At 44.7% G+C, this 12,200-nt stretch overlaps 1 protein-coding gene across 1 annotated transcript in view; it reads right to left on the bottom strand.

Moving 5' to 3' along the window:
• The window catches only part of SYDE2 (synapse defective Rho GTPase homolog 2), a 29,962-nt gene extending 20,614 nt beyond the window's left edge, over positions 1-9,348 (bottom strand). Inside the window, exons 1-2 of the mRNA XM_054165286.1 lie at positions 9,111-9,348; positions 4,859-5,593 (exon numbers count right to left, since the gene is read on the bottom strand). Coding sequence (XP_054021261.1) covers positions 4,859-5,593; positions 9,111-9,219 — 844 coding nt within the window. The 5' untranslated portion in view covers positions 9,220-9,348. The remainder of the gene's footprint in view (positions 1-4,858; positions 5,594-9,110) is intronic.
• Between the last annotated feature and the right edge of the window lie 2,852 nt (positions 9,349-12,200).

The raw sequence follows: 12,200 nt of genomic DNA, 5'->3' as shown, positions 1-12,200 counted from the left end.
GAAAAGTGGCTTTGCCCCTCTTTCCCCAGTCAGAGGATAAACAGTAACTTGGTACAAATCAGAAACTGCAAAAGGCAATAGCTATTTTAAACTAACTGCTTCCACTCCACAGCTGCTACATGCTTTTGCCTCTTCTCAACAGTAGGTCTTTATGGCGTTGTCACCCCATGGATCAAAGACACATGCATGAATAAGCCCTCAAACTTTAAAAGCACATGCACAAACTCCTCAAAAGCCCACTGACAAACTAGCTTCAGCTCTGCAGGAGAAAGAGGGAATAGAGGGACTTTTCTGCCACAGCTCCCCCAAACCATTCTGGTATCTCAAACATCATGCAAATATTTTGCATGAATGCCTTTCTGCCCCACAAAACCAAAGTTCCTTGCACTTGGAAACCTGTTAAATCACAAAGTGTCTTCCACCTGGAAAAAAAATAAAATAATTAAGCTAATAGTACTTGTATGGAAGGTATGGAAGGAAACTGGTAGATAGGATTTTCTGCTCAGTGTATGTATACTGCTGGAAGCTTATTTGCAACATCTAAGCATGCAAAGTATGTGCCCTCATTGGCCCCCAAAGGTATAATTGAAATCCAGGACAGTGGTCACAGCTCGAGCTGGCATGTATTTAGGCTAAGTGAGAACATAGTATCAATCTTCACTTCCCACAACACTGAAATCCGCTTATGGTGATTCTTACCACGACTTTCCATACAGGCAGCTAACACATGTATATCCTGGCAACCTGCACAAGTCCTCTTGGGATGTCTCTGAGATAGACACATGTGTGATGATTCCACTGATGAGGCAGACACTAATCCCTACAGTAATCCTCCCCAAAAGCAAAAAGATTACAAATTCTTCAGAAGGCACAGTTCAGAGCTCCATGCTGTAAATGCTGCAGGAGCTGAAATTACAAAGGGGTGTTTTTCCTCAGCATTTTGCTGGTGATGCACACATCTATAGAAACATCCAGTTAAGAGTTCAGTCTTAAACAGCTGCAAAGAAAATTTGCTTTAACATTTTATACATGCAAAAACCTATATATAATTTTTCATACTGAATTAAAATACTGCTATTTTCCAACTGTAACCATCTTGCCTGTGAAAAGGAGATATATTAAAAACAGCCTCCAGGGTCCTTCACCACTTAAAACACTTCTCCTGAAGACTTAAGAGCATAAGCTGGCTACATTACTGAAAACCAAGCTACTGTCTTACTCTTACCTTTTATGTACTTGTTATAAACAAAACACATTAATTATTTTCTCAAGCTCTGCTACAGGGGTGCCTCATTTTTAATCAGTTTCTTTGCAAAAGCCAGCATGGCCAGAATTATTGGCTAAGGAGTTGCCTGACAAATCCTATTAACATAAATGGAATTTACTGTAGAAAGTAACTAGATTAACACCAGGAACTAATGGTATAAATTAAGACTATGGGGTAAATTAGCATCTCTACAACTACAATCCATTCTATCACTAACATTTACAGGAAGTAGTTATTTGTTACTGTGTTTGGGAAGACTCTCAATTCTGATTTTTTTCTTAATCTTCCATCTAACAGACTCTCAAAAAAAAATAAATAAATCCACAACCATTTTCTCTCTATGAGGCTGGAAATCCAAGTAAGGCAGCAACATTTAAAGTTTTAAAGGTAAACATTATTCCACTATCCAAAGAAGAAAACAGCAAATGACAAAATGAACAACTAATGTATTTTATTGACTTTTATAGTGTCCCAAATTATTCTATCCATGCTTCTCAAAATCTAATACTTTAGGCTCACATGCTAACCAATATTGACATATATAAAACCATATCAACAAGAAAAGTAAGCAGACTTTTCCCCAAAGCAGTAACTGCTTATTTCTCAGGCATTACTGTTAACTGTACCCAGCTTTCTAACAACATAGACAGGGATTTCATAGCAGTTGTGTAATTCAAACAAGGTCCTAATTGACCATCACAGAAATCACAGAAACATTCAGGTTGGAAGAGACTCTCAGGATCACCAAGTCCAACCAATAACCCTACTCTACAAGGTTCCCCCCCTAAGCCATATCCCCAAGCATCACATCCAAATGACCCTTAAAACACATCCAGGGTTGGTGACTCAGCCACCTCCCTGGGCAGCACATTCCAATGCCTGACCACTTTTCTGTGAAAAGTTTTCCTAATGTCCAGTCTAAACCTACCCAGTCGCAGCTTAAGGCTGTTCTCTCTTGTTCTATCACTAATTACCTGTGAGAAGAGACCACCACCAGCCTCTCCACAACATCCTTTCAGGTACTTGTAGACAGCAATGAGGTCTCCTCTCAGCCTCCTCTTTTTCAGACTTAACAGCCCCAGCTCCTTCAGTCGCTCTTTGTAAGATTTATTCTCCAGGCCCTTCCCCAACTTCACTGCCCTCCTCCGCACTCACTCCAGCACCTCCACATCTCTCTTGTATTGAGGTGTCCCCAACTGAACATAATACTTGGGGTGTGGCCTCACCAGAGCTGAGTACAAGGGGATAATCACCTCCCAACTCCTGCTGGACACAGCATTTCTAACACAAGCCAGGATGCCATTGGCTTTCTTGGCCACCTGGGCACACTGCTTGCTCCTATTCAGTTGCTTGTTGATTAGACCTCCCAGATCCCTTTCTGCTAGACAGCTTTCCAGCCACACTTCCCCAAGCCTGTAGCATTGCTTGGGGTTGCTGTGACCCAAGTTCAGGACCTGGCATTTGGCCATGTTGAAGCTCATTCCATTAACACTGGCCCATAGATCCAATCTATCCAAGTCCCTCTGGAGAGCCTCCCTACCCTCATGCAGATTAACATTCCCACCTCACTTGGTGTCATCTGCAAACTTACTGATGACACTCTATGTCTTCATCAAGGTCATCAATAAAGATGTTAAACAGAAGTGGTCCCAACACTAAGCCCTGAGGAACACCACTTGCAACCGTTCACCCAGCCAACGGTTTCTCCAGCAGAGTGTGTGCTCATCCAAGCCATGAACAGCTAGCTTGTCCATGAGAATTCTGGGGGAAACAGTGTCAAAGGCCATGTTGTTTTTCACACAGTAATTTTGTATGGATGAACTGTCATTTTAAATTTGACTGGAAATAACTGTAGATGCCTTAAATGGATTAAAAAGAACTGAGCCACTTCTCCATTATAAAGCAAATTACTGAGCAGCGGGGATCCACTTTATCATCAATTAATCTATTCAATGTGAGAGCTATTCAAGACATGCAAAAGGAGAGCTGCATTTAAAGCACCTTCATTAACTCAATGTATAACAAACTAATCAGGAGAAATTCATAACACTTTTTTCCCTGGTTCCATGAGACACTGTAAAAGAGCAATTTTGCAGTCAGAAAGAAATGTTTATTCACTATGAAAGCAATTTTGACTTTTTTATTCTTGCATAATGGGATTAATTTTTTTAGAAAAGAAAAAGTCACCTATATAGTGAGAGATTAACCACTGAAATAGGAGTTAAACAGCTTTCAGGAGGACACACCTTGTTTACTGACCTCTCCAAAGCACCTAGAGCTCCAACAATGACAAAAATCTGCTTAAGAACATGGCATTCTATCTGTCTTGCAGTATTTAATCCAGCTCTAAAAGTCAGCCATTGCTAAATAAATGCATGATAACTTTAACACACTTTGCAACTGAAAACATGCTCATCTCTGCAGCATTTTTGACCAAAAGAACAAAATACGAGCTCCCAGAAGAGAAGACTCTTTTTTTCCTTCTGCTGTTTACAACAGTTGCCCTGGTGCCTTTGAAAACAAGCCCCGTTCCTAGAAGCAATCTCTGTGCTGGGAATCCAGGCACAGCAGCTCCCGGCATCCAGGGACACAGGGCCAGAAGCCTGCTGGGATGGCAAGGGTGGATGGGGGCAGCCCAGATGGGGGCTCCTCTAGAGGACAATGCACATCTGGGCTCCAATGCTGGTGCTTCAGGTCCTCTCTGCTGAGCTGGGCAGAGTTAGTGGCTCTTAAAATCAGTGCAAAGAAAGAGCAAACTTCCTGCAAAGAGAGGAACTGGAATTCTCTGTCTTCTGAACTTTACATACACTGCTTCTAACTCTCAATAGGATACTAGAGTTAAGGTCAAGATAACAGAAGACACTTAAAGCAGTACTTAAAAATAATACCTTTTTGGAAAGTGCTGGGCTTTTTTCCTGCTTACTTTTGTTTGGTGTGGTTTTATTTTTGTTTGTTTTTTTCTGGGAAAAATCTTTAATATGATGCTGAATTCACACACTGATGGACTTCTGGAAATGAGGCTATCACTCAGCCAAAGATAACAACAAAGAGGCTGGATTCTGAAAGTGAAAACCACTCCTTTGCTGTCTATTAGATTAGCCCAAGGCAGCCAACAAGAGAGCAATTACAGAAAGCAAGGTGATTAATAGCATTTATATGGTCTTCCAAAAAGTCATTATTAAAAAATCCCAGACAGCAAGTTAAAGAAACTTCTGCAGACATAGTATCTTCAAGGCCGCAATCCAAAGCCAGGGTTAGACACTAGCTAACAGTGGAAACCCAGTGCGTCCTCACATTACCATGGCTCTAGTAAGTTCACTTTGTAAAACCCTTCTTCTTCAGCAACATGGGAGCCAAAGACCACAGAGGACAACCACACCTGGACATACAACAAACAAAATGACTGAGAAACAACTGTGCAGCTCTACATTTAGGAGGTATCAGTCCCAATTTTTTAATGACCCTGACATGCATTTCTACCAGAAATTTGCTCAACAATGAGGAGAAACAGAAAAGAGAGACATAAGGGTTTATTATTTCTTTAAAAGAAAATAGAGGACATAACACACTCACATTCCTGAACCCCCTTACCTGCTGAAGGGCACTTAAAGGCAGGATTGTCCTCGACTGCTGGTATACTTGGAGCTTTGGAGCCAAACCTCTGCCGGTGCTGCTGAAAGTGCTCCCCAGGATGCAAGGCATCAGCCTGACTCACTTCACTGGGATGAGCCATCCGACTGCTCCCCACACTCTGCATGGAGCATGGGGCACCCTCATGGAGACCCACCGCCATCCCAGAGTCACCCCCAGGGTGGGGATTGTACTGGACCGTTGGGGAGCCCATAGCAACAGGGCTATTCACAGCAGAAGAGCAGACTCTCAGCAAGTCTGGCTCATCATCTTCAGGGATTGGATTGTACCATATTTCACCTTCATCATCTGCATCGTTTTCCTCACTGAAGTCCAAAGCAGTACTCCTCAGTGCAGAAGGGCTTGTGGTGCTTGGCGGGACACCATCAGGAGGACCGCTTCGTGCAGGGCGCTCCCACCCCACTGGTGGTATAGAAGGACCCTGTGGCACTGTGGGTTCAGTCAGTGGGATGGGAGATTTGGGTACCAGGATAACAGCCCCATGTGTTTCTTTACAGGCATTTTCTTCTGGAGGAGGAGGAGGAGGAGGTTGGTGGGTGCTCTGCTGCAGCCAGCTGCGTTTCTTGGAAACAGTAATGCTGTTCACCTGCAGCCTGTGCTCAGGAACCTCGCTGGCCTGGGGGTACCTGGGCTCCTTCCTGCTCCTTGAAGCTATGTAAACATTTTCTATTAAATCTGTTCCCAGAAAAAAAGGGGAAAAAAAGAAGAAAAGACAAATGTTTAGAATATATATGCCTTTGTGTGACATCTGCATTAGACCTCATCAGAAAGGACAAAAGAGAAGTAGATGTGATTGCAAAATTAGATTTCAGCCTGTTGAAGCAGAATGTGCACATAATAAAGAGTCAGGTTTGCTTGTCTGTATTTTTAACACCATGCAATTTAGGGAAACTGCAGTGAGATAGTCCTGCTGAAAGGTCACAGATACTTACATAGAAATGGCTGTTTTCTGCCAAGTTCAAAAACAATTGGTTTGAAAAGCTGCCACCCAATATTTCTCCAGTTTACTTATGCCAATGAAGAAATATAATTTGGTATAATGTAGTGCTTAAAAAGCCACAAAAAAACTCCAAAGATTCACTTCTAGATTTATGTATAAATAAAAGTGAGGCGATATCTTGCACAAAAACCTCCAGACAGTACTGTTCTTACAAGCTTTATCCTGTAATTAAGATAGAAGCATCCCCTGAAACATGGGAAATACAATGAAACATATCATAATGAAACAGAAATTTCACAACACTCAATCAAATTCCAGTGACTGCTCCCGAAACTTGAAATAATTTCCTTAAAGCAGTGACCAAACATTTAATTATATAAAAAAAGAAATCCCCATGCATTTGACCCCTAGTCAGAGCAGGTTCAAGCAGCACACTGAGCAGCAGTGCCATGTCCCTGGCAGGCTTCAGGGCACAGCAGCTGCACACCTGTCCAGAGAGGTGGGATCTCATAAGGAATGAGCACTTCACCCCCGAGCAAGCAGTGGCCCCTTTGCTGAGACTGGAAGGAAAGCTGCAAACACAACCAAATTAAAAACAAGAAACAGAGGTCAGATACTCCTCACACTCTTGTGCAGAAGGCAGCAAACCACACAGAGTTTGCACAGCCACTAAGACTGAATGAGAGTAAAAGGTTCTCATAAAAAAGACACCTTGTTTTCATTCAAAGCCCCCTGCAATTGGAAATTCTAGATAGAAGCAGCTATTGGACATTGCTTGAACATTATCCTCAGAAAAAAATGATTTACACACCAATAATGGATGTTAAAATACAGACACCTCTAAGGGACTCAGGGAAGAGCTCTGTAAATCCAGCTAAGTTCGGTGGAGACAGGAAAAAGACTGTCACTTGAACACCTTCCTTTCAAATCTCCTTTTAGGTCTGCAGATCAATGACAGGAGAGGTTTTTGATAAGATCTAACACACCACCGTTTAATTTGATGAAAGAGTCATCATTTCATGATTGTTTTGAAGTGAGGTTTGCTTGTTTAACTAAACTACAATACAAACGTGATTTGAAGAATTAATGTGGTTCAAAGAATTAACAAAATCAACTGTGCTCATTGCGGAAATTGTGCACACCTCCACTTAACTGCTTTGTTACACTTAAGCCTCAGTCAGTCAGTTAAGAGCATCTGATGAAATTGGGAAAGCAGGGCTCAAGACACAGACCTCTGGCAAAGTTTCAGTGACTTTACTGCAAAAAGTACTCCTTCCCCCACCTATAGCCTGGAAGTGCATGCATGTCATTGTAAAAGTTCCCCTTTACGTGACTATTTATGTAAGAACTAGCCAACCAGACAGGGAACTCATCTGCAGTGGGTAGGCTATGCCTACATTTCCAAGAAGTCAGTTTGGATCAGGGGCTTCTTGGGCAGACATCCTGCTGCCAGTGACAACTACCTCGAAGCCCTCCACTTCTGCATGGACAGCCCAAGGAGTGGTTCCTGTTCCAGAGACATAAATAAATAGATGGAGCATCCAAAAGCTGTATTTCCACGAACAAAAATATCTACTACTTCCTGCTTCACTGCAGAAACGCAGGCCCTTCCGCACTGGTTACAACAGCCTACAATTCCCAAAACAGCTTGGCTCCTAAGAAGTGCTGCGTGCCTAAATATACATCCAGTGACACATCTGGCACCAGCCTCAGGCTGCCCTTCAGTCCCAGCAGCAGCAAACACGAAGAGCAAACTCCGCTTTGTTTTCAACATCCATCTGAGCATCTCAATAACAAGTCATCTGCAAAAGTTTACCACAGAAACATTAATAACCGAGCGGCTCCGGCACATGCCGGTGCTGCTTGCACAGACACGCCACCTATCACACCTATTCAAAACTACCCCTTCTCCACCTCCCCACCGGCCAACGTGCAGCCAGAGGTCAGCGACTGTGAATGTTCACTGAATCTCATCCAAACGGCACTTACACGTACAATCTCCCAACTGCAATTCTTGCAACCGATAGCAGTATTTGCAAGCACTGCTTCCCCTTTATTCGAACTTGGCCCCGATCCTGAAAGCCCTTATACTTGTGTTTATTTCAGTAACAAACTGTTTCACATGCAAGTATCTGCACAACCAGTGGCACAGTATCACAGAGCAACTTTCCAACGTCGTTAGCTGTTATAGTTAACGAGCCAATTTTAAATAAATACAGCGCTTTCATCGACAAACAGGTCAGGCACGTACTTTTCGTTCTACAGCAAAGTTTCATTCAGAAGAATGCTTCTTACACTCTATTAGTACTTTTGCCTGCACTCTACTAGTACTCGATTTAAAAGATGCTCAAAATCAGATCAGTCCTCCACACAAATACAGCCCATCACAATGGTTCTCTCTCAAAAGAAGAACAATTTTAAAAAGAAAAAAAAAAAAAAAGAAGAGAAAAAGAAGCAGACAAAGAAGAAAGAGAAAAATGCAGTTGCTCCCTTGCCTTTCCACTATATTAAAAAAATTAAATCAGTATTTAAAGGTAAACAGTTATGGTAGCAACACTTATACGCTCAAAAGCTTCGATATTTCAGCTCAACTTGAGGTTCAAATTGATATTCTGCCTACTATGCAGGCACATAAAATATTTCAACGTAATACTGTGCACCGCTCAGACCGCTTTTTCCAGTCTCTCCGTATAAGGACCAAACAGTCCATAGTTCTTCTGGTTGCTATTTAAACACACTTATTTCACCAGGTTTCCTAGCAAAACTATAAAACGTAATAATTAGGTATTTAAGTGAAAGAACAGCAAGATTAAACACTTGTGAGCTTTCAAGCGCACCCAAACAATCAACGAACCAAACCCAAAGAATGACAAACACTAAGAAAATATGCAGAGATTCACACAAAGTCGTCGCGAAAATTCAAGTGTTTCTTATTTTAACACGAAAATTTTATTCCCGCGAAGAAGAGCTGTTACTGATGTGAAGATGCTACCGCTGAGGACCAATTCAAGTACTAAACAAGATCGGCGCCCACCTCCGACCCCTTCCCGTGACTCTCCGGAGCGCGGGCACGGCGCATCCCCGGCCCCCCCAGGACTCCTTGCTCCCCTCGCCCCGCAGGGAAACGGTCGCGCGCCGCCGTTCCGGCGCTGCCCACCACCCGCGCCCGGCAGGTGGAGGAGCGGCCACGGGCAGGAGAGCAGCCGGAGCCCCGCGACCGAGTCCCGGCCAGCCCCACCCGCAAGCACTTACCCTGCGGGGCGCAAACCCCACCGTGGCGGTGCCCGGTGCCCGCGGCCGCCCCTCGCTGGGACCTCCTGCCCCGCAGCTTGGAGAGTGTCCTGCGGAGCGGTTCAGCCATGCCTGAGTGCTGCCTCCCCGCCGTCTTCAGCGGGCGCTGCCCGCCGGCCCACGGAGGCCAGCAGCCCCCCTGCGCGGCGGCGGCAGCCCTGGGCCGCACACCCCCATGGCGGCGTGGCTCCGCGCGCCCAGCCCCGGCTCCGCCGCGCACATACTTGGCATAGCTGAGCGGGGTGAGAGGGCGCCCGCACTGCGCATGCCTGCGCCGCCCTCCCTGCCTCGCTCGGGGGGCCGCGCTCTGCCGCTCCCCGCGGGGCGAGGTGGGTCGCTGGCTGTGGGACGGTGCCGAGCGCGACGAGTTGCCGCGATTGGCGACACAGCGCCCGGCCCGGAAGGAGGGGACGGGGTATCGCCTCTGGGCCGCCTGAGGGAAGGTATCTGTGGTGTAGGACGAGGTGGTCCGGCATCGTGGGCCCCTTGCAGGTGGGTAGCGGGCCCGGCCCCTCGATCCCGGGATCCGTCCTGCACAGGTACAGGCTCCCATCAGTACAGTTGTACTCGGTAGCGTTTCTCACTACAGGTCGGAGTATCGCCTCCGTCAGCCACGTGCATGGCTTTTCTTGCCAAAGACCGAACGATTCACAGCATACCTTAAATACTTCTTTTCCCATTATAATGTTTGGGGGTTTCCCCCCAAAGAAACAAATCTGTTGTAGGCAGTTTCCCGGGGCCACGGCTGCGCTAGAAAGCCTCTGCATGCTCCTCAGCAGAGTAGCTCCAGCGACACGGGGATAAAGTTTTCCTTGTTGGTAGTCGTGTTCAGTCTTCTAGCCTAAAGGCCAAAGACAGAGCAAATGGTGCACTCGGTGACGCGGGGAGAAGAGTTTTGGTTTTGGTGTATGTGTTGCTCAAGTGACATTGTGCATCAATATCTATTAGCGAGTGCACAGCCCTTTGAAACCAATCTCAGGAAATGGTACAGTATTGATTTTTTTACCAAGATAAAAGTACTGAAACAGCTTTTATCGTTAACATCTACATGGGCCTACATCTCCTGCATTTTATTTTGTCATGAGCAGCAATCAGGAATATAGTTTGTTGTTTTTTATATCACATACCTTGCAAATGATCTGCAATACACCAGTCTTGCACAGAGCACAGAGCAGCCTTCACTGTCTGCCACCCGTTGGCAGTGAGCTGGATTGTACCTCCTGCAGAAGGCAGCCGTTAGCAGGCAGGTATACCACATACTCTGTATGGAGTCAATGCTGTGATCCACACACAAACCCCCAAGTACTGGGCTAAAGGAAGTGCGCATTCTGTTCTGTGGAAAACAACTGCAGCTCATGAACATCACACATACTCACAGATTCCCTCTCACCAAATTTTGAGAGGGGTTTCATAATTTAATCATTGGAAACTAAATCTTCCTGAAGAGCAAAATTAGATTAAAATTTTGAATCTTTGTATGTGAGACACCAACAGGGGTAACTCAGTAATATCTGTGTTTCTACCATTAAAAAAAATAATTAGAATACTTGTGATTGCATCTAAAATCTCAAGATAATTATATGTCACATCGCAACAACTCAAAACCTCTTCCAACAGAAATGCTATCCTGTCTTTTGAAACCATTTGCATTCCTTTACATACACGTATTGGGAAATACCTGTGTCTCACTTTCAGAGCCAGACGTAAAAACAATTCCAGAGTGTTCAGTTTTGTGTGGGAAAAATGACAGATGAGATGGCAGTGGCTGGGACGGTCTCGATGCTCACTCCTGTGCAGACGGGAGATGTGAGTCCTGAGTGCTCTGCCTGGCCTCTGTCCCTGCAGGGGTCAGATCCTGCCCTGTCTGCCAGCCATGCCACAGCACCCAAGGGCTGGTTCAGGAAAGGCACCTCAGGCAAAGTAGCATGCAAGAAATGCATAAAAAACAAAACAATTAGTGCTTTTCTGAGCATGTGCTCACTGTGCACAATTAAGGAGTCTGTCTCCATCAGACTAATTCATAATTATTTTTTCTTCATCACTCATGGGTCCAAGTAAAGCAAAAGCCCAATGCCACCTCCTCTACCCATCAGATTGGTTAAGCTTTCATTCACAAGAAAAATCTCTGATTTGCAGGCTAAGTCTTTCCTGTACCTTCCAGAACTGTGGTCCTGATCTGTAGCAATACAATCAAAAATAAACGTATAAACATATTTGAAGGTTTTGTTTTATTTATTTTTTTTTGTTCACCTCATAGCCAAGTGCTGAAACCAGGTTGCCCAGAAAAGCTGTGGGAACTCTGTTCTGGAGACACTGAAAAGTTGGCTGGCCCTGGCCAGGCTTACCTACATAGCTCCCACTCTGCACTGGGGCTGACCAGAGGACCTCCAGAGGTCTTGTCCAACCTAAATTACTCTCCCAATAATTAAACCTTTCCTCTTACCAGACCTTCCATCCTTCCTAGCTGAGGCATAGCTTGGATAGAAGGAATGAAATTCACCTGAGCAGAACACCAGCACCAGAATCCCCAGTAAAATTCTACATGGGTACCACAGCTCCACAGTTCTTACCTTAACTGATATTATCAGGTGGTTAGCTGTGCCACCAGCAAGTGTATGGCCGAAGCAAAGGGCATGCAGTGAAGTTAGGAAGAGAGGATCTGCGCCATTAAAAAAACACTGATAAGATTCAAAACAGCGAGCAGATGAACACCGAGCTTTTCCTGCAAGACCAAGTTGTGCAGCCTTTTCCAACTAAGCAAACATGAGAAGCCTACACCTACCTTGACTATCATCTTCACACCTGCAGCTTTCCCACCTGTTCTAATGGGAGATCCTCCTGTCTACCTGTGCCTTAGATTGTCTGAATTATTTCCCTAATGAATAACAATTTATTTGCACAAAGTGTGCAGCTTTTAGTGAGTTCCTCTCTCTTAGATGGCATTTTTGGACATTTTTGTTCCTTGGGTATTTCCTGTAGCAGTTCAAACACTGCTAGTAGAGAGTAGGTACTAGCCAGAATGAGGACCAAATCCAGCAAAGAACTGGAGTA

The sequence above is a fragment of the Dryobates pubescens genome, chromosome 11 (genome assembly GCF_014839835.1).
Source record: "Dryobates pubescens isolate bDryPub1 chromosome 11, bDryPub1.pri, whole genome shotgun sequence".
NCBI classification, from domain to species: Eukaryota; Metazoa; Chordata; class Aves; order Piciformes; family Picidae; genus Dryobates; species Dryobates pubescens.
The sequence above is the reverse complement of the archived record's forward strand: the minus strand, read 5'-3'. Positions and strand labels throughout refer to the sequence as shown.